The sequence below is a fragment of the Helicoverpa zea genome, chromosome 15 (assembly GCF_022581195.2).
Source record: "Helicoverpa zea isolate HzStark_Cry1AcR chromosome 15, ilHelZeax1.1, whole genome shotgun sequence".
Lineage (NCBI taxonomy): Eukaryota > Metazoa > Arthropoda > Insecta > Lepidoptera > Noctuidae > Helicoverpa > Helicoverpa zea.
In genome coordinates this window covers 1,269,177-1,287,461 of record NC_061466.1, presented here as the reverse complement: position 1 = coordinate 1,287,461, position 18,285 = coordinate 1,269,177, and the positions used below count along the sequence as shown (strand labels likewise).

The window sequence follows — 18,285 nt, the reverse complement described above, 5'->3', positions numbered from 1 at the left end:
CCTATGTATGTTTGCGGTATAAAATTTTGCACAGAAGAACTATATCACGTATATTCTTTTACAAGCTCTCGCATTTATATACCAAATGGAATTGGGTAAGTCGAAATAATCGCAAAAAATTATAGTCTTTAAATTCATAGATGGAAAATTGCATTTTACTTAAACAGTAGGTACAGTACTTGTTAAACACAAGCAAACAGACATATCGCTCTTATCTTGTACTGCGGCTTGCTCTGCACTAGCCGATATCGATGTATTAGTGGCGATATTTTTGTTTCGCAAAATATTCATTCTGTACTTCCCATTTAAATAAAAGGAGACATGAAAGAAAAGTCCCCGCGAAGATGCAATAAAATTCCAATGATAATTATATTATTTACTTATGATAGGTAGTCGTTCCGTGTAAAAAATATTGTACTCAGCTGCGTCCGGTAAGACTGGAAGCCGACCCCAACATAGTTGGGAAAAGGCGCGGGAGATGATGATGACTCATGACTTCTACTCAGGTGGTGATCTAATCAGCAAGCAAGCAGTCCTATGTCACCGGGTACTTCGCCTAGCCCGAGCGTTAGCCGACGGTGGCGCTCTAGGAGCCAAAGAGTGGCGCTCGCTACTCCTCCTACTGTTGGCTGCAGCATCAGCCTTGCTGTCTCCACCGGCGCCACACCACTCGGCTGCAGAACAGCTGTGTGAGAGAGTGCTTTGTGTACTGTTTGAAGTCTGGATACTGGCTTGTCACAGGTAAAGTTTGAAAATATGTTCGTCGTTTTCTGGGTTATGTAGGGTGTGCTAACAATACATACAGTTCGGGCCACTTTTATTTAAAGTTTTTTGTATCTGTAAGTTTTATATCGACAACTCCTTGAAATCCTGTTTAAGAGGACGAATTGGAAATTTTGGCGCCAAGGATCTCAATTTTTCTCAGTAAATACAAAACGGATCAAAATACAACTTGGTTACCTGAAAGTTCATGATAAAATCCTTATTTTGTTAGACTTCAAAACATGATTACGTAACTTTTATAACAGAGAAAAATATATCAAACATACCTCTTTTTAAAACGAGATTCACATATTATGGGCAAACGGGACCGATTTAAGCCTCTTAACTTTTTCCGTAGTTGAGTATATACATACTCTTTAAAATTGTAGAAGGAATTTTCGTCAAATTAACATTTTTAAATAATAAAATTACAAAACCATTTTGTCGCTTACGACTTTTAGTTATAAGCTAGCGCGCGTATTGTAATCCTCGCCCCGCACAGACGCTCCGTCCCCTCTTGGCCCCTTAGGTGCGCGTGCCGGTTATGGAATTATTGTTTACCAATTATTCGCCTTAAAACTAGAAAATTACCTATGTGATTCTCTGATGCCTCGAGCGGCCTTAATAACTGTGCAAGCCCGATATCTAGCGTTCCAAGCCACGGCTTTTCTTTTCACGTTTATTTTACGGTTCTTCAAGTTGATCTGCCACAGTAACGCTACATACTTTATGGGGAGTTCGATCTAAGCCTTGAAAAGTCCACAGATATATTGAAGAATACTTAATATTTATATGTAGGTACCATTTTTTAAACCATACAGACATAATATGTTAGATGTCTCATTAAAATTCATTTTCTTCACTTTTAATAACTTATGTAAGTAGAACGTAGCATTGTTTATTGTGTAAGCTGTGTACAGTTATAATTGGGTCTCAGGTTCATTTATTGTGTTTTTCTTATTATTTTCTATTTCTTGTATAACCTGATATCTGTTTCTGTACCTAATAAATAAAATAAAATAAAATAAAAATGCTCTGCTCTGCAAAAACACATAGGAAGTGGTGGAAGGGTGGGCGTTTTGTAAATTTGACCTTCAATATGTGTTGATTTTCAGCCTACTTTGGATAAATGACTTATTTTGATCGTTGTGCAGATGTTTCCCCGTCCCGCCGCTGTGGCGCACGCTGCGCGAGCAGTGCGTGCGCTGGCGGCACCGCGCGCCGCTCGCGGAGCAGTGGACGCGCGCCTCGCTCGCTCTCACCGCGAGGCTGCTCAAGCACATGTACGGACCGCTGTTCCCCGTCATGCCTATCAGTAAGTTTATCACTACATAGTATAAAACAAAGTCGCTATTCTGTCCCTATGACCCTTTGTGCGCTTAAATCTTCAAAACTACGCAACCGATTTTCATGCGGTTTTTTTTATCAACAAGGGTGTTCCAAGAGGAAGGTTTATATGTATCATAACATTCATTAAATACTGGGGAAATACTGTTATTCCGTGCGAAGCCGGGGCGGGTCGCTAGTCTATCTATCTATCTATATATATAAAAATGAATTGCTGTTCGTTAGTCTCGCTAAAACTCGAGAACGGCTGGGCCGATTGAGCTGATTTTAGTTTTAAAATGTTTGTCGTAGTCCAGGGTAGGTCTAAACGGTGAGCAAATAAGGAAAAAAAAATTGCGAGTAAGATTCCCGGGACGGGTGTGATTAGACAAAAACCAACTTACGGAATGCCACAGAACCACAAAAGTAAAGTACTAGGACAGCATAATTCACCTTAGCAAAGTATACCAATAACGAAATTTCGATGCAACTGCTCACCATGTACCAGGGTAGCATAACTTATATGAGTATACCAATACCAAGTGTAGGTAGACGCTACTGCTCACCATGTACCAGAGCGGCAAAAAATACACCGGGCGCGGGTAATACCGCGGGGAACGGCTAGTATAATATAATTATGTTCATAGCAGGTGCAGTAGAATTAAGAGGTATTCCAGATTGGCTACACAAATAAAGACACGGAACAAAAGTGGATGCCAATAAAATTATTTTAGTTAGACTTCCTCACTCCAGTGGTGGATTTACATAAAGGGTACTGTGGTCACGCTTACACCCTTTATTTAGTTGTGGCATTACACTTATATTTTCGTTTTATAGCCTCCCCTGTGTACATGTACACCCTTATACAACTTCCTTATGTATTCCCTTATTTGCTCCTTTATTTACTCCCTTATGTAGTCCCCCTATAAACTCCTCTGTGTGTAACTTCCTTATAGTCTATACCTATAAACTCCTTGGTATGTACTCTCCTTATATACTCCGTGATGCACTCTCTAGACTGGAAGTCAACCCCAACATAGTCGAAAAAAAGCTAGGAAGAAATAAAATTTAACATTTTCATTGTATCCAGGCGAGGAAGACGCAAACTTGATCCCAGCTGATATGAGCGCAGAGGCGGTGATGCAGAGCTGGTACCGCATCCTGCACACTATTGGAAACCCTGTCGACCTGTGCAGACCTCACATCATCAGTCAGACCCCTGACTTCTTACAGGTTTGTTTATAGGAACGAGAATCGGAATAGTTTCACTTGTCAATGTTTGACGTATGGAACAATGAGGTTTTACCAATAGAGACGTCATACTCATTGTAAAGTAATAAAGAAATGGCGACATTTTAGTAATTACCTACAAGAACCTAAGCCAATTCATTTCTAGCAATGAATAAGTCAGAAGATGAAAGAGATATGTAGGACCCCAATGTCAAAAAGAGATAAACATATTGTGCACGTGTCAATTGTCAACGACAGCTAATGACGTTGCATCGGCTGCCAGTGTGAACTGGGGAAAAATAGGTACATAGAAAGCAGAATGAAGAAAATAGACAGTTTTTTTTAAATAAAAATGTTTATTTACAAATTTTAATATTAGTAGATCTAAAAAAAAAAACAGGTAGGGTAGGTTTATTACACGTTTAAATAAATATATTTCCAACTAACGATATATTTTTTTATTAAAAAAAATCCAACTCAAAGAAAAGAAAACTTTGTTTGTTTGTTATGAATAGGCTCAAAAACTAGTGGACCGATTTTAAAAATTCTTTCACCATTCGAAAGCTACATTAGCTACATTAGCATTACATTAACGTACTTGTCACTTTCCAGAAAGTGTTGAGAACAAATAGTTGAGTATGTCGTTGGCATCCAATCATCTTCTCGTCGTTGTGTTCTTACCACTTGTACCCATTTTTCTTTCATTAATCCGTCTTTAGGAAATCTAAAATAAAATATAAATTAATGTTGAAAGTCAAATGCTGTTGTTGTGTTTACCTACTATGGATAATATTATTAAATACTGGTGGTAAAAAACAATATTGTAGCCATATGACCCCAACATCCTCTAGCATCGTTCGAATTGACAACACCGCGCGCCATTTTCTCGTTCTCTCTGTCACTCATACATGCAACGCACTATTTGTCTCGTTCGTGTAGATGTCAAAGCGGCAACAGCGCGACAGTAATTTTTGAGTAAAATAAAATTTATGATTTTCTGTTTTAAATAGATTATACGGTACTTACAAATGAAAAGATACATCCTTCTTGCATTTTACAGCAGGCCCAGTATAAGTGTTGCACTTTCTGAACACACAACTAGGCATTTTTCTTTATTTTTATACAACAAACTCTCGCTTAAACATACGTTTGCATCACGGCCAGACGCAGGACGGACTGAGTTCACTCAAGCTGATCAGCTTGTGTTTGTATCGCCGCGCAGACGTCAGTAAAACGTATCTACCTCAGATTATATATATAATATCATTGGTATGGAATAAATTCGTGAAATTGAAATAATGGTTCAAGTGTTCCGACTATGAAGGTTGCAGTATCCAAAATTATCCGTTTTATCACCGATTGCCTATAACTAAAGCTGAAGATTTTCACTGGTCCAATTAAAAAAAAAACATTTTAGTGTTGGATAAATCATTTATTGAGGTAGTCTATCTAATGGGATGCGGGGGAAACTGCTGATGGAAACTAGCCTCAAAAAAATCTACATTAACCTAATAAAATGTCCTCAGTATTCAATAACTCAAGACGAGGGCAGTCGGGATCCCAGCCAGCACCCGTGCCTTCAGGCTCTACCGTCCATCTTCCACAAGGCTATGAAAGGCATCGCAGCACACGTCGACGCATTCCTCGGTAAGTACTTATAGCAATGTGTGTCTGTGTGTGTGGGGGAGTGGCTTCAGTAGACTGGGTTAAGCGTGGGTGATAGAAACATGGTGATTTTTTCTTGTACATTGGTCGAATTAGGCCCAGACTCCATCAACGCAAAACGGAGAGGGGAAATTTAACTACCAATAGAATTAAAATTTGAGCTTCAATGAAAGAGCTGAAACTCGCCAACAAAAGCTTAATTTTACCTCCTTCCTTACTCGCAGCCCCGGATCTAGGGGGGGGCAAGCCGGGGCCTGTGCCCCGGGCGGCAAATTCAGGGGGCGGCAAAATCAGGCGGCTGCCAAATTCACACTTCACAGACCAATGGATAACGTGTTGTAGGTTCAGAGTAGTAGATAGATGGATAACTCATCATTTATTTAACTTTGACCACGGAATAAATAATAGCACAAGTACAGCAATTTCATGGCCATATCAACTTGACCGATATCCTGCACCACTGCACGAACATTTATTATTCACGATGCGAAGTTTTAGCAAACTAAAACTGATTAAAAATTATTTGCGATCATCTATGAGCCAGGAACGCTTATCGCATATATTTATTTTTATTTTAAATCCTACATCACAGATTACTGTAATGGTAAGGTACCTACAGCGCCATCTTAACCTATGGTGCAGGGTGTGCGCATGACCCGGGCGCCTTGCTCGGTCTCAGGGGCGCCATGGGACGCCCCACCACCAGGAAATTTCGGTGAAATTACATTTCGATACTGACAAGCAAAGTTTCTAAAAAAGTCGCCTTCGCTTTGTTTGATTGATCATTTTGATTATTTTTTACTTTTAACATCCTCCAACTAAGTGAAAAAATTCTTGCTCGCTACGCTCGCGGCTAAATGACAACGCGGCTGTTTTTCTGATTGTTTATTATTTTTATTGACTCGGTCGTCGGTCATTGATTCAGTCTCTAATCACGTTTTCTTTTTATTTGTACATAATTCCCAGTTAAATTTGTGAGTCTTCACACAAATAATTTAAAAAAATTCGCTGAATGTTGCTTTACAATGTCCTTTATCTGGTACTTTTATGTCGCGGGCTCAAAAAATTTCGCGCTCGCTTCGCTCGCGCAATATTATACATACATTGCCTCAATGACTTCATAAGTCAAGTCCACACTGCCTTAACTTTTATAAGTCAAATGCAGTAGCGGCGTAAGCGGGGGGCGGAGGGGGCGGTCCGCCCCGGGTACCACATCTCGGGGGGTGCCATCTTGGTCGACACATATCTGCATGACCAGGATGGCGCGGGTAGAAGGGACAAGTCACATTCTTATCTGCGAAGCCTAGGTTCACTACCATTTACTGTTTCATTTTATTTATATTCAAATTTTAAACAAAACTACGACAGAGCATGCGCGAGACATCGAGGCGGTCACCCCTCTCAGTCCGACTGTCACCCCTCTCTTATATGTTTGCTTTATCTGATTACTTAAATTAATTCCTCAAAGTTAGAAAAAAAAATCCGCTCGCTTCGCTCGCGGTTCTTTCTTAATTTCTATTTTGTTCTGCCCTTGCTTTTTGAGTACTCAATCTAACAAAAATTTAAAGCACCGAAGTAGCAAAAACAACTGTCGCTCGCTTCAGTCACGGTTTCTTTTTATTTGTGCTTAATTCAGAGTTAAATTACAGTCCTCAAAAGTAACAATTAAAAAAATTCACTTTACAGTGGTTATTTTTAAGTTGTTTGGGCGCTATTTGTAAGCGGAGGTGGAGGACTTTGGTATCTCACATCCAAAAAGTTTTGCGCAGCTGCCTCACTTTCCGGTGGTTTTTTTTTTCAAACTTGTTTGAGTACTTTTGTGTTCCAAAACTCAAAAATTTCGCGCTCGCTGCGCTCGCGGCTTCTTCACTGTACAGTGCTTTTTTTCAAACTTGTTTGGGTACTTTTGTGTTAACAAACTCAAAAATTTCGCACTCGCTATGCTCGCGGATTCATTTACCGTTTTTTTTTTAATTGGGATCTTTTGTGTCCTACATCTCGAACATTTCTGGGGCTCACTGTAGGTTTTTTTTTACTACGTGATTATATTCTGTCGTTTTTTTTTTGGGGAGGTGGGGGATGCTCGATAAGTAGTCCGCCCCGGGTGCCACCCGATGCTACGCCGCCACTGGTCAAATGTAGTAAAAAATATATATTTATGGAGTCCTCAAAAACAAAAAAGTTTGCTTGCTGCTTGTTACAGCGCTGTTTTAAACTAATTAACTTTTTGTGTCCCAAATTAAGAAATTTGCGCGCTCGCTTCGCTCGCGCTGCTTTTTACAATTACATCATTCTGTCTCGACTTTCATAACTTAGACCGCCAACAGTTTGAGCCTACAATGAATTGGACAAATTTTTTGAAGTCCTTTACCTACCAAATAGTGCACTTCATTCGAACGTTCTTATTTATATTCCTTGTAACTACTCTAAGTACTTCAATACATAGATGGCGCTTGGGTGATGATTGCAACCAGGCGCTACATGAGCTAGAGACGGCCCTGCCTGCCTACATATTGATAGCTAAAATTATATGGATGATAAAGGTGAAAATAAACATAAGTAGGTAGGCGGGGCGGCATTTTGCAAATTTTGCCCCGTCTAAAAAAAATTGAAGATCCGGGGCTGCTTACTCGAAATGTAAAAGGCAACTTTGAAAACTACTAATTTCATGAAATAGTTGAGTGCTGTGATTTTACGCTTATTGCCGCGCACGGGCGTTTTTGGTTTGGTTTTAGTGGTGAATGGATATTCTTAAAGCACTATGATATTACAAGTGTCAACCGAGTGTTCAGTTTTTTTTTTATTGAAGGTGTATATTTATGAATCTTATAAATGCTGGTAAGGATGATAATAATCGGCTTCACAGGTTTTCAAATGAAGATTTTTTTTTTTAATATTTCCTCTGTCTACATGCAGTAGTAAATGAATTGGGTCGGATGTATAAATAATAATATAATAAATCTCAATATATTTACTATTCTGCATATATTATTCTTTTAGGGAAAGTGAATGCGTAAAAGAGCTCATTCGATATAACTCAATACTCAATACTCAATAACTTTATTGCATTCCATAATGTGTACAGGCTGCTGGTGTAACTAAAAAGCTAATATGAAATATTCGGATTTGTTCATATTTATGTCGATGATATATCGATACTTTTTGTACAAAACTAAGCAAAGGTTGCTATTTACTATCGATATCAAGTGGGCCCCGCAGAAGTAGTTCTTCTGGCGCATGTGTAGTGTATTATAGTCGTAAAAGGATCTTTTGGCATTTGAATAAGATTGCGTGTGCGAACTTTTCTAAATATTCCAATATTCGTTCCTAAATTAGAAATAAAAACTTACTATTTCAAGTTTCAACTAACAGCAAGGTTGACTGACAGATAGACATTTTTCCTAGTCACGTTAGTTCTGATACCCAAAATGGTCAGATTACTTCTGAATAAGGTAGTGAGAAAAAAACTCGTTATGTATGAATAACAATCTGTATGAACTATCTTCTATCTGTATCGTCTGTCGTTGCAGATTTTCACATCAAGTTGTATTCTTATTTTGCCTTTAGCAAAACGATAAATTGAAAGTGTTGTTTTAAGACGCTATTAGACCAAATGAGTTAAGTGTGATATAGGATTTCATTTTGTACCTATAATAACACTATTATCGCACATGGATTTTATTTTCGACCTAGTTAACTTATCGCACGTAAGTTCAGAAATATGCCAAAAGTTCCTCCGCTAGTAGTGTTGGGCACGGTTCAGGACGCGGGTCGGAGCGCTGGTGGGGCGCGGCAGTCGAGCCGGCCGATGACGGCGACCTCACGCCGCCCGCGCACAGACGCCTCGCCAAGTCCTTCAGCGTGTCCGCTGCGAGGCCACGGGATAAGCTGCCTGAGAGAAGTAAGGCTGTTGTTTGGTAAACCATTTTATTTGGATGATTTAGTCAGAGGACAAATAATATAAAAGAAGTTGTTTGCTTGAACGCGCAGTCTTCTACTATTGGTCCAGTTTGAAAACAATATTTGAGTCTTAGACTTTTCCATTCTATTTATCATCATCATAAACTAAAAAAATAAATAAAGTGGAAAGTTCTAGGCTACTTTTTATACGAGTTCGTAACAGTAGTTCCTACAAAATGTGAGTTGTGTAAAATAATGATTGATTTTCAAATAAAATGGTTTACTTAACGACCTACACTGTATATTATAAAATTGCAATATTATTGGTTTAGACTTTAGCAGATTTACTTTAGTTTTGTTTGTTAAGTTGTGTAAATTATTTTTTTATAATTTTTAACTCTACTTTATAAGTTTTTTCTTGCACTTGTTTAAATAAGCACTTTTACTGTGTGTGGTGCGTTTTTTGATTTTGTTTGATATCTATCGCTTTTTCTATAGTTTTTGCGCACTATTAGATTTTGATGGGTTTTTATAATTTTCTTTTTAGCTGTAGTAATTTAATTTGAGTTCAGGTATGTTATGTTTTTATTTAAATTCGATTTTTGTATGGAATAGGTAATATATTTTTATCATACTATTTTTTTGCTAGTGATTTGAAATTATGTATCCCCGAAATATTTCTAGCAGCCACCCAATATACATTTTTGTAGTCATACATTCAGTCAATAGCAACAAACAGTGAGTATAACGTATGTATGCGCCTACGCAGGCACTCCGCGCACGTCGCTGATTGGGCTGACGAGCAGCCGCCCGCCCAGCGTCGCGCCCACCACGCCGCCCAACTCCATCTCCTCGCAAGGTAAACAAATTGAGATTAATCTAAACATAAACTATTTAATTTTAGTCAATTTCTATTGAGAACATTCTTAGAAGATCTACTCGATTTCTATTTTGTTTTTTTCAAACTAGCTTTTTGAACTCCCAGGCTTATGTTTCAGCCACGTTTGTTTCACTGGTTTCATTATCCCCCGATGAAACTTCACTTTCGAACTCTATTGCTCTGTAGCACTACTATTCGAAATGACACAAAGTATTTGAAAAAAAACCTTAAATCAATACTTATAATGTTCATTATACAGTGGGTGAATCTGAGAAGCCGCCACTTACGCCGCTGCGTCCGAAGGTGAACTCAATCTTCCATCTGTTCGGAGAGTGGCTGTTTGAAGCTGCACTCATTGGTACCACGCCGGCTTATAATAACCAACGTAAGTACACGTTAAAAATAATAACAAAAAAAAATGATTGTCATTGTTCCAGTGGGACGGTAAATAATACTGAACAATTTGAAGATTCTCTTCTTTCTTCCTTAGCTGAAAAAGTTTTTTCATCCCACCATCTCGGAAAGAGTAGTTTTACCCTTTGATATCTGAGCGCAAAATCCGTTTTTATCCTCTAGAGCGGCAAAGTGATTTGAATTTAGAACATCGTGTGCAATACTCCATTTGTGACAATCTTGATAAGACTTTTCAAACAACTACATATTAAACAAATAAAATACTGCTTAAAATAATTATTCAATTAATTAAGTAATTTTTATCTTTGTTTTTACATAGATTTTTAACCTCGTTTCATTTTTAAACTGAGTTTTCAAATAAATGAACTTTAATAGGTACTTCTTTTTAATTGATACTCATATGTGCGCGCCATTTTGTTTTTTGAGTTTAGAAATTTCCTCGATGAGGTGGGATGAAAAGTTACGTGTTGCACTCGAGTGCAAAGATTTTTCACCTTGTGCTCTTTTGATTCCCTCGCTATCGCTCAGGATTCTAATTAATGAAATTTTAGAATCCTTCGCTTGCTCGGTCATCAAAATTGAGCCCGCGGTGAAAAAGCAACTTTGCACTCTTGTATAACAAATAACTATTATTTATTTAACTGCATACATTACAGTATTTATACTTTATGTGTATTTAAAACAAATGTCTATACCTACTGTCTATAACTAATAATATACAATGCAATTAATGACATTTATCATGTTTCAGAGCGCACGGAAGGCACCCCGCCACCTCCGTCGTTGTCAGATGCTACATATAAACTGAATATGCTTGCCTACCAGCCAGGTAAGTAACTGTTGAGAGTTGACTGACTGTTTTTGTTTGAATAATCTTTTTTCGATTATTGTTGCGCAGTCTTTTGCGCAAAAATTTTGCACATTTGCGCAATTTTTTTTACACTTTTGCGCAGTGTGAGTGCTCACAAAGTTTTCTGATATTTTCATACCTTTTTTCTAAGCTTGGGTCCTTTTTTTGCCATCAATTACAATGATCACTTAATTATACTTTACCCAGGTCGTGCCGAAGCCCTAGGCACAGTATGCCGGGTGCTCTGCGCCCGCCAGTGCCGCGAGGAGGTGCTGGCGCCGTACCTGGCGCGGTGCTACGCCGCCATACACCGCGGCCTGCGGGACCCCGCCACCGCCGCCGCTGTCGTGCTTAACGCGCCTGATCTGTTCCGGTATGTAGTAAAAAATAAGAAATATTAGGATAAAAATAGGGGACTATTGCATTGATATTCCATAGTTTAGCGGGAGTAATCAAACTAAACTCGTGGATATTACATACGCGAAAACCCGCCATATTTGCTGAGGTAAAATGTGAATAGTCGTCAACGTGCACGCTCCTCACGCCCGCGTAGCCCCGCTGCCGGTACTGCACTCCATCATACGTATACAGGGATGTCATTCACAGGAACAGTTGCCAAAGTAACTCTTCCGAACAATCCCGCACCCCCTTTTAATCAATCCAACCAATCAAGCTTTATAACCCTTTATAACCTTAAGTCTGCGCAAACTTTCTTTCGAACACCCCAAAAGCTATAGCAGAATCTTTTCATAACAAGTTTTTTTATATTTTTTTTTCAGCCTCGACCTAGACGGCGTTCTAGTCTTAGTTCCGGACTTCATCAACGCGTTAGACCAGATATTATCAGAGAGAGAACCTAAGCTAGAATGCGGGAGCATAGACAAAAGAGAGCTGCGTAAAGCCGCTATTAGTGCTCTCCTGTCACTGGTAGCCTTCCCCTACCATTATAAGGGATTGCCGGTACCTGAGTTCCCGGGATGTAATGAATAGTAAGTGGATAATTATTTCAGTGTTTTTTGCTACCTTTAATAGGCTCATTTTTAATAGGCTCATAATTTCATTGAAAAATGTCCTGAACAATTTCACTGACTACATTCAGGTCCGGTTTCACTGGTTACCGATAAAGTGTCAGTTAGTCGTTGTAATTTTTGACAGATGTCGCTTTTCGATACCAGTGCAACCAAAAGTTATACAAAATCCAACCTTAATCAAACCGGCAGCGGCCGCAAATGCAAGTGATTGAGCGCGAGCGCGGCGGGCCGCGCTCTTACGTTGTCCGTGCTCTTACGGCCGCTGCCGGCCGCTGCTCTTTCAGTGGGAATTGACCCTAACAGCCACTCAATAAGATCGACAATAATTACAGCGCTGGCATGACACTAGGCGACTTCACTCGAGGTCGTATCTCCCTCATCTGCGTCTCAGCAGTGCAAGTGGAGACTTCAGACGCGTTGGCCGTGCCGCTTCTAAACGCGTTATATCTCTGTGTACGACATAACGCACATCACGCGCCTTCACATGCCCCGGGGTCAACGCTCTCACATAACACGGAGTATAAAGGTATGTGGTGAAGCAAATCGTCCTTGTGTACAGATGCCAGCAGGTCAACCTAACCTGACAAATTTTACCAAAAGGTTATGTTCCTTAGACTATTGTGATAAGGTTGAAAGTCTGTTGACAATTTGTCAAATTGTGACAGGTTGATATGCAGTTATCTGTACTGATTAATCGGTTAATTTTTTTGGATTTTCAGCTTCAGGTAAATTGAGAATAAATTGCCTCTTTCATCCAAAATGCAGTTGTATAATACATATCATGGTAGTTGACAACATTTGAGCCAACAATCAGCACTGTATCAAAGATGTCAAAATTATTATTATTGCCTTAAAAAACATTGCCAAACTAGTATCATAGCTTCGTGAAGTTCAAGCTACTACACCGCTGTCACATTTACTCGTACAAAGTAATATTCACTACAACGCACACACCTACACGTTACATTTGTTTTGCTAGTCTACATTAAATCCATCAGAAATTGGGTAGCTGACACCATTAGTTTCACGACATAACCCATCAAAATTACATTTCTTGTCCCAAAAACCCGGTGCTTTTAATACATGCAGTCATAAAATTATTTTTTGACATTCTTAAAAATGATGTATCATATATCATTTTAGTGATTGGGATCCATTTTTTGACGGTGGTGTCAACCACCCAATTTTGCTCCTACATCAAAAATCCGGACAGTTTCTCTCCCCTTATTATTTTTCATTTACAAAAAAAAAACGAACTTTCTATTAAATCAACTAACTATTCCTAGAAAAAATTAGTCATAATATAAGAAAAGAGTACATTAATGAGCACTTCGGGTGCCGTGCGGTTGTAGCGCGGTCGGACAGCGGCAGCGCGACCGGCAGCGGCGAGGGACATTCGCTCGACGACTTCGCCGCAGACGTTAGAGAGCTAGACCCATCCTCGCCTGTTTTCGGTAACTACACATACTTTTTGTTTGCCTGTAAAGGGGGTAATATTTTTTTTTGGAATGGCAACACTGAGACCCAAGTTCATCAGCAGCATAAACGTCAGTTTTACTTTGAAAATTCATAGTAAACAGTTGTTTTTAAGAGCAACGGACGTTTATGTTTGCGGTGGAAAAGGGCATAAATATCGATCTTTATCTCGATTGTTGACCAATCTATTATTTTATTACACTCATATAACTCAACCGTCATTGAAATAAATTCCAACTATTTCATCGCGATGTTTTGATGTCTAGATGGTTTTTGTAAGTAAACTGATAGCCATAGGAATATTGCCCTTTTATTCAGCACATGGAGACTCCAGTGTGCAAATCAACGCTTTTTTTGTTTTTACTAATTTGCTTGCCTGGTTTTAGTTTCTCGTTATCTCATAAAGCATTTCATCTTTCAAACATTATTTTTTGAATTCTGTATCTCTATAAATCAATAAATTTTATTTAAAGATTTTGCTGCTTCTATGTTAGAGAAAAAAATATAGGAACTAAAATTTTTTTAATTTTTTTTTCTAATGTTAACTTTCTTAACTACGAATTTATGTATTCAAAATTATATTTTCTGACTTCGAAATTCTTATATGAATGTCTAGATGTCTTCTGTTCTGTCTTTTTTTGGGAGTAATCTGGTGGTGGTAACTAAATGTTCCTTCCTCTAAGTCATGACATACGAGTGCCGATAGGTGCAGCGCTGGTGGTCCGAGCTACTTACCTGGTCTGTCACCGCCTCATATCCTCGTGGAAGGGAGACCTGCAAGTATCGCTGGCAGCTTTGGAACTGCTCTCTGGTTTAGCCAAGCTGCACTCTTCTAAACCAGGTTTGTGGATATTTGTACTTGGGTGTTCATTTATGTTGTGTTTGAAACTAGTTTTTATGATTCTAAATAGTGATGTGTAGGTGTAAGAAATTTAGGTATTGAGGTGAGATATTAATTGAATGAATAGATGTGTGTTAATCATGTATGTGTATGTATTCTATTAATTTATATTTATTGCATTTGCATGCGAACTAGAATTTGTAATCGGTAAGTTAAACGCAAAAAGTTCACTATCTTTGAGGTCATATTAGACTTTTAAAACTTCCTCAACTACTTCATTAGATAGTTTAATAAGTTCCTTCTTCCCCCTATAGAGGCAATAGAACGCAAGCGCGCAGTGCGTTGGATCTGCGACTACATCACAGTGCAGTGCAGCCGCCCGCCCCAAGCACACTCGCGCGACCTGCACTCGTGTGTAGTAGCCGCCTACTCCTGCCTCGCCGCCTGGCTGTGTCCGGCGCTGTTAGCCGACCAGGAGTGCATCGCCACGCTGCTAGAGGTCGTGGAGCTCGGGATATCGGGCAGCAAGAGTCAAGGTATGCCTCCTATAGTGTTATGTTGACCTAGCACCTAGATCTGTATTCGTTTGGTTATGTTCGGCGCTGCTAGCTAACCAGGAGTGCATAGCCACGCTGCCGGAAGACGGAGCTCGGGATATCCAGCAGCAAGAGTCAAGGTACTCCTCCTATAGGGTTATGTTTGCCTAGTACCTAGATCTGTATTCGGTTGGCTGAGCCCGACGCTGTTAGCCGACCAGGAGTGCATAGCGCTGCTAGAAGTCTGGGACTTGTCTATACTTGCCACTATAATTTTACAATAACATGGTACTTCTCATCTAACATATAGCTTTATGTTCCAGCACTATGTAATCGAACATGATCCTTTCTTCGTTTTAGGGAAACCTGGTGAGCCTCCAAAAATGAAGGATGAGAAAGAATTAAAACCAGTTTCGATGAGAGTGCGAGATGCGGCTGAATCGCTACTCATGCTCATTTTGGAACAGGTAAAGGCTTTTCAAGCTTCTTATGTTAACTTAACATGAATCGTGCGTAGATAGTTATTGTGAAATTCCGTATTGGAAAACTCCATCCTCAGGCCTGATTTGCGAACACATCCCACAGTGTAAGATGGGTCATTCCTGGCCTATCACTTCATATGACCACCACACCCACAAGACATACCTTTTATCTTATTCCTTTGTTGTCGTTTAGCAAATCGGTAACGGCGGTAACGGTTCCTCCTGGTGCCGGCTGGACGAGCGCTGGCTGGCAGCGCTGGGGCACGGCAAGCTGCGCCACTTCGTAGCAGACGGGAATATACTGCTGTCGCTGCTGGAGGAGCCGCTCAGCAACAGCCAGGAGCCGCAGCCTACGCTTATTGGTAAGATTTGAAAACATGTTTGTGCTTTTATTGATGTTATCTACAATAAAAAACAAACTTTGTTGTTAAAAAGAAATATTTGTGTGCACACTACTGTTGACTTTTGTGCCCTCTTTATGTTTTTTTTTTATTAGAGAATGCCTTTTGTCACTAGCTTAATATAAATTATGCCAAAAGACATCCATACTCCATACATATCAGAATACTCAATTTTTTGTTAAGCATTTCTATTTTGCACCTCAATAGACATGTCTTATTAATCTTTAAATTTATAACAATTGACATTCTATACAAATCCACCTGTCCTCATATCTTTCACAACCGCAGTGATTATCCGCTGCGGCTGGGGCCGCTACGCGTGGTCGCTGGGCGCGCGCGGCGCGGCGCGGAGCGCGCGGCGCGGCTGCGGCGGCGCCTGCGCGCGCCCCGTGGACATGCGCGACGCGCGCCCCGCCGCGCCGCCCGCCTGCCGCGCGCTGCCGCACGCGCCGCCTTGTGCACTGTACGTAGCCTTTGCATTACGTACTCTCAATTGCACCACACTCAAAAATAACTTAAGTTTACAATTTCACAACTTAGACTATATGAAAAACTCTAAAGGAATTTATATCTAGGTTTTCTTACACTCTAATGTTTACACCTGACTTGTTTTGTTATATTGCCAACACACCGTCATCTTTGGACATCAGCTCGTTTTGGAATGGGAGACTCGTAAAACACCAACCAACAATTGTAACCGATCGACTTTCAATTCGAACCCTATAATAACGAAGTCTAATTTTAACTGGCATGCAAAATGAGCTATTTTTTATCAGTAATCGAAACCTTTCACCTCGTCTATACTAGTCTCCACTCCACAGTGACTCAGCGTTCCCGAGTCTAGACGCGGTGCTACGTCAACTGAACGACCCCGACGCTCCAACATTGTTCAAACTGTTGGAACAGCAAGCTGCTATCGAGAAACGAGTTAAAGAGAACGAAGATAATGTTGTAAGTACTCTTAATATATCTACATATACCAATATAATAAAGACGAAACAATTTTTGGTTTGTTTGTACCCTTATAGCTCCGAAACTAAACTGAATCAATTTGAGAAAATCTTGCACATTTGGGGAGCTACACTGTCCCCGAATGATATAGACTGTATTTTATCCGGGTACGATATGGAGTTTCCTCGGATCGCGGGTGAAACCGTGGGAAGCAGTTAGTTACTACAAAAATTAGTTTTAGTTTGTGTGGTTTTTACAATATTTGTTTTACATAGGTTCCTGAAGAATATATTCCACCCGAACCTGTAACGGAGTTTCAAACGGCGAGATTATTTTTGCAACACTTCGGGTATCTTAACATTGGTGGTGATAAAAAGGTATTTATTCCTTTAGCATATCTTTTATGTATTTGTTTGTAAACAAAACATATTCATTACATTTTAATTAATATGTAATTATAAAAATAAAACATTTTAAAATATTGCTTTAAAGTGACCATTTTTTTTGTTACGGAAATTCAAATGAAATTAAAATCAATTAATTTGCTATTTTATTTACCATTTTAGAAATCATTCACATTTACACAGTCTTGACAAAAAAATCTGTATTTTCATCTGTAAAATTTATTTACAGTCATGAAAAAACGTTAAAATCGATACTTCAATCAATCTATCGACAAATGCCCCTTCCAGGGTTCCCCCCCACGTCTAGTAGCACTAGACTCCTCAGCCCCGGGCTTCGCAGCAGCCCTGCGGCGCGTGGACGCGTGCGGGGCACGTGCACGCGTCACCGTGCACGTGTTCTGTGCACGTGCGGGACAACTGCACGCTAAGGATATTGTCAATAACGCTAGGAGTTTGAGCACCGTGCCGCCGGCTTTTGTGAGGATGCTTAGAGGGTGAGTTAGATGGTCAAGTAATTTGTTTCTTGTCTAGGTATTGTATGCCGATGTTTTTGATAGTGTACAGTAATTTTGTCGTTGTTGTAAGAGTTGTCTATAGTTTATATAACGGTTAAAATTGTTTGGACTGCAAGCTACATTTATCTGTTCATAATATTAATTCATACAGACCAACGGCTCTTATAGAACACGCAGCGTTAATTGATCGCCAATATTTGTGTACAGGTCTTTGATATACCCTTAATTTCAGTAAAAAGTTCCTTACAAAAAAAAAGGCCCTCGAATTCATCATACAGCATCCCACTTATCACTACCTATATTTCTTCGTTAATTACCAGGTTAGGTACCCCAGTTCTGGTTCGTGGTCACCCAGGCTGGGCAGGACACGTGGATACTAGCTATGACGCGCGGCCTCACGCGCCGCCCACCAACAGGGAACCAGCGCCTGCCATATACGACGCTAGGGAACAGGTAAAAATAGTTCTTAATGTGAACGAGAAAGGGTCCATAATTGTTTCTATTTAATTTGACTGACCAGCCCTGTATACATTATGGGATGCAATAAAGTTATTGAGTATTGAGATAAGGTTTAAAGACAAGTCAGAAACTAGGTGTTAGCAAAGCAAATTATGGGGATTT

At 39.6% G+C, this 18,285-nt stretch overlaps 1 protein-coding gene across 4 annotated transcripts in view; it reads left to right on the top strand.

Moving 5' to 3' along the window:
• LOC124636839 (ral GTPase-activating protein subunit beta) overlaps window positions 1–18,285 on the top strand; it is a 31,988-nt gene that overhangs the window by 6,652 nt on the left and 7,051 nt on the right. For 3 of the 4 annotated variants that reach the window (XR_006985158.1, XM_047173025.1, XM_047173024.1), the window contains exons 4-24: window positions 507–741; window positions 1,917–2,077; window positions 3,179–3,321; window positions 4,845–4,965; window positions 8,747–8,884; window positions 9,653–9,742; window positions 10,023–10,148; window positions 10,929–11,006; window positions 11,235–11,400; window positions 11,807–12,016; window positions 12,391–12,584; window positions 13,411–13,512; window positions 14,241–14,375; window positions 14,690–14,911; window positions 15,272–15,378; window positions 15,587–15,755; window positions 16,083–16,257; window positions 16,616–16,745; window positions 17,021–17,122; window positions 17,438–17,643; window positions 17,985–18,117. Coding sequence is in view for 3 of the 4 variants with exons in the window: in XM_047173025.1 (XP_047028981.1) it covers window positions 507–741; window positions 1,917–2,077; window positions 3,179–3,321; window positions 4,845–4,965; window positions 8,747–8,884; window positions 9,653–9,742; window positions 10,023–10,148; window positions 10,929–11,006; window positions 11,235–11,400; window positions 11,807–12,016; window positions 12,391–12,584; window positions 13,411–13,512; window positions 14,241–14,375; window positions 14,690–14,911; window positions 15,272–15,378; window positions 15,587–15,755; window positions 16,083–16,257; window positions 16,616–16,745; window positions 17,021–17,122; window positions 17,438–17,643; window positions 17,985–18,117 (3,143 nt within the window). In the remaining variant the exon portion in view is untranslated. The remainder of the gene's footprint in view (window positions 1–506; window positions 742–1,916; window positions 2,078–3,178; window positions 3,322–4,844; window positions 4,966–8,746; window positions 8,885–9,652; window positions 9,743–10,022; window positions 10,149–10,928; window positions 11,007–11,234; window positions 11,401–11,806; window positions 12,017–12,390; window positions 12,585–13,410; window positions 13,513–14,240; window positions 14,376–14,689; window positions 14,912–15,271; window positions 15,379–15,586; window positions 15,756–16,082; window positions 16,258–16,615; window positions 16,746–17,020; window positions 17,123–17,437; window positions 17,644–17,984; window positions 18,118–18,285) is intronic. The other variant, XM_047173026.1, reaches the window with a different exon arrangement.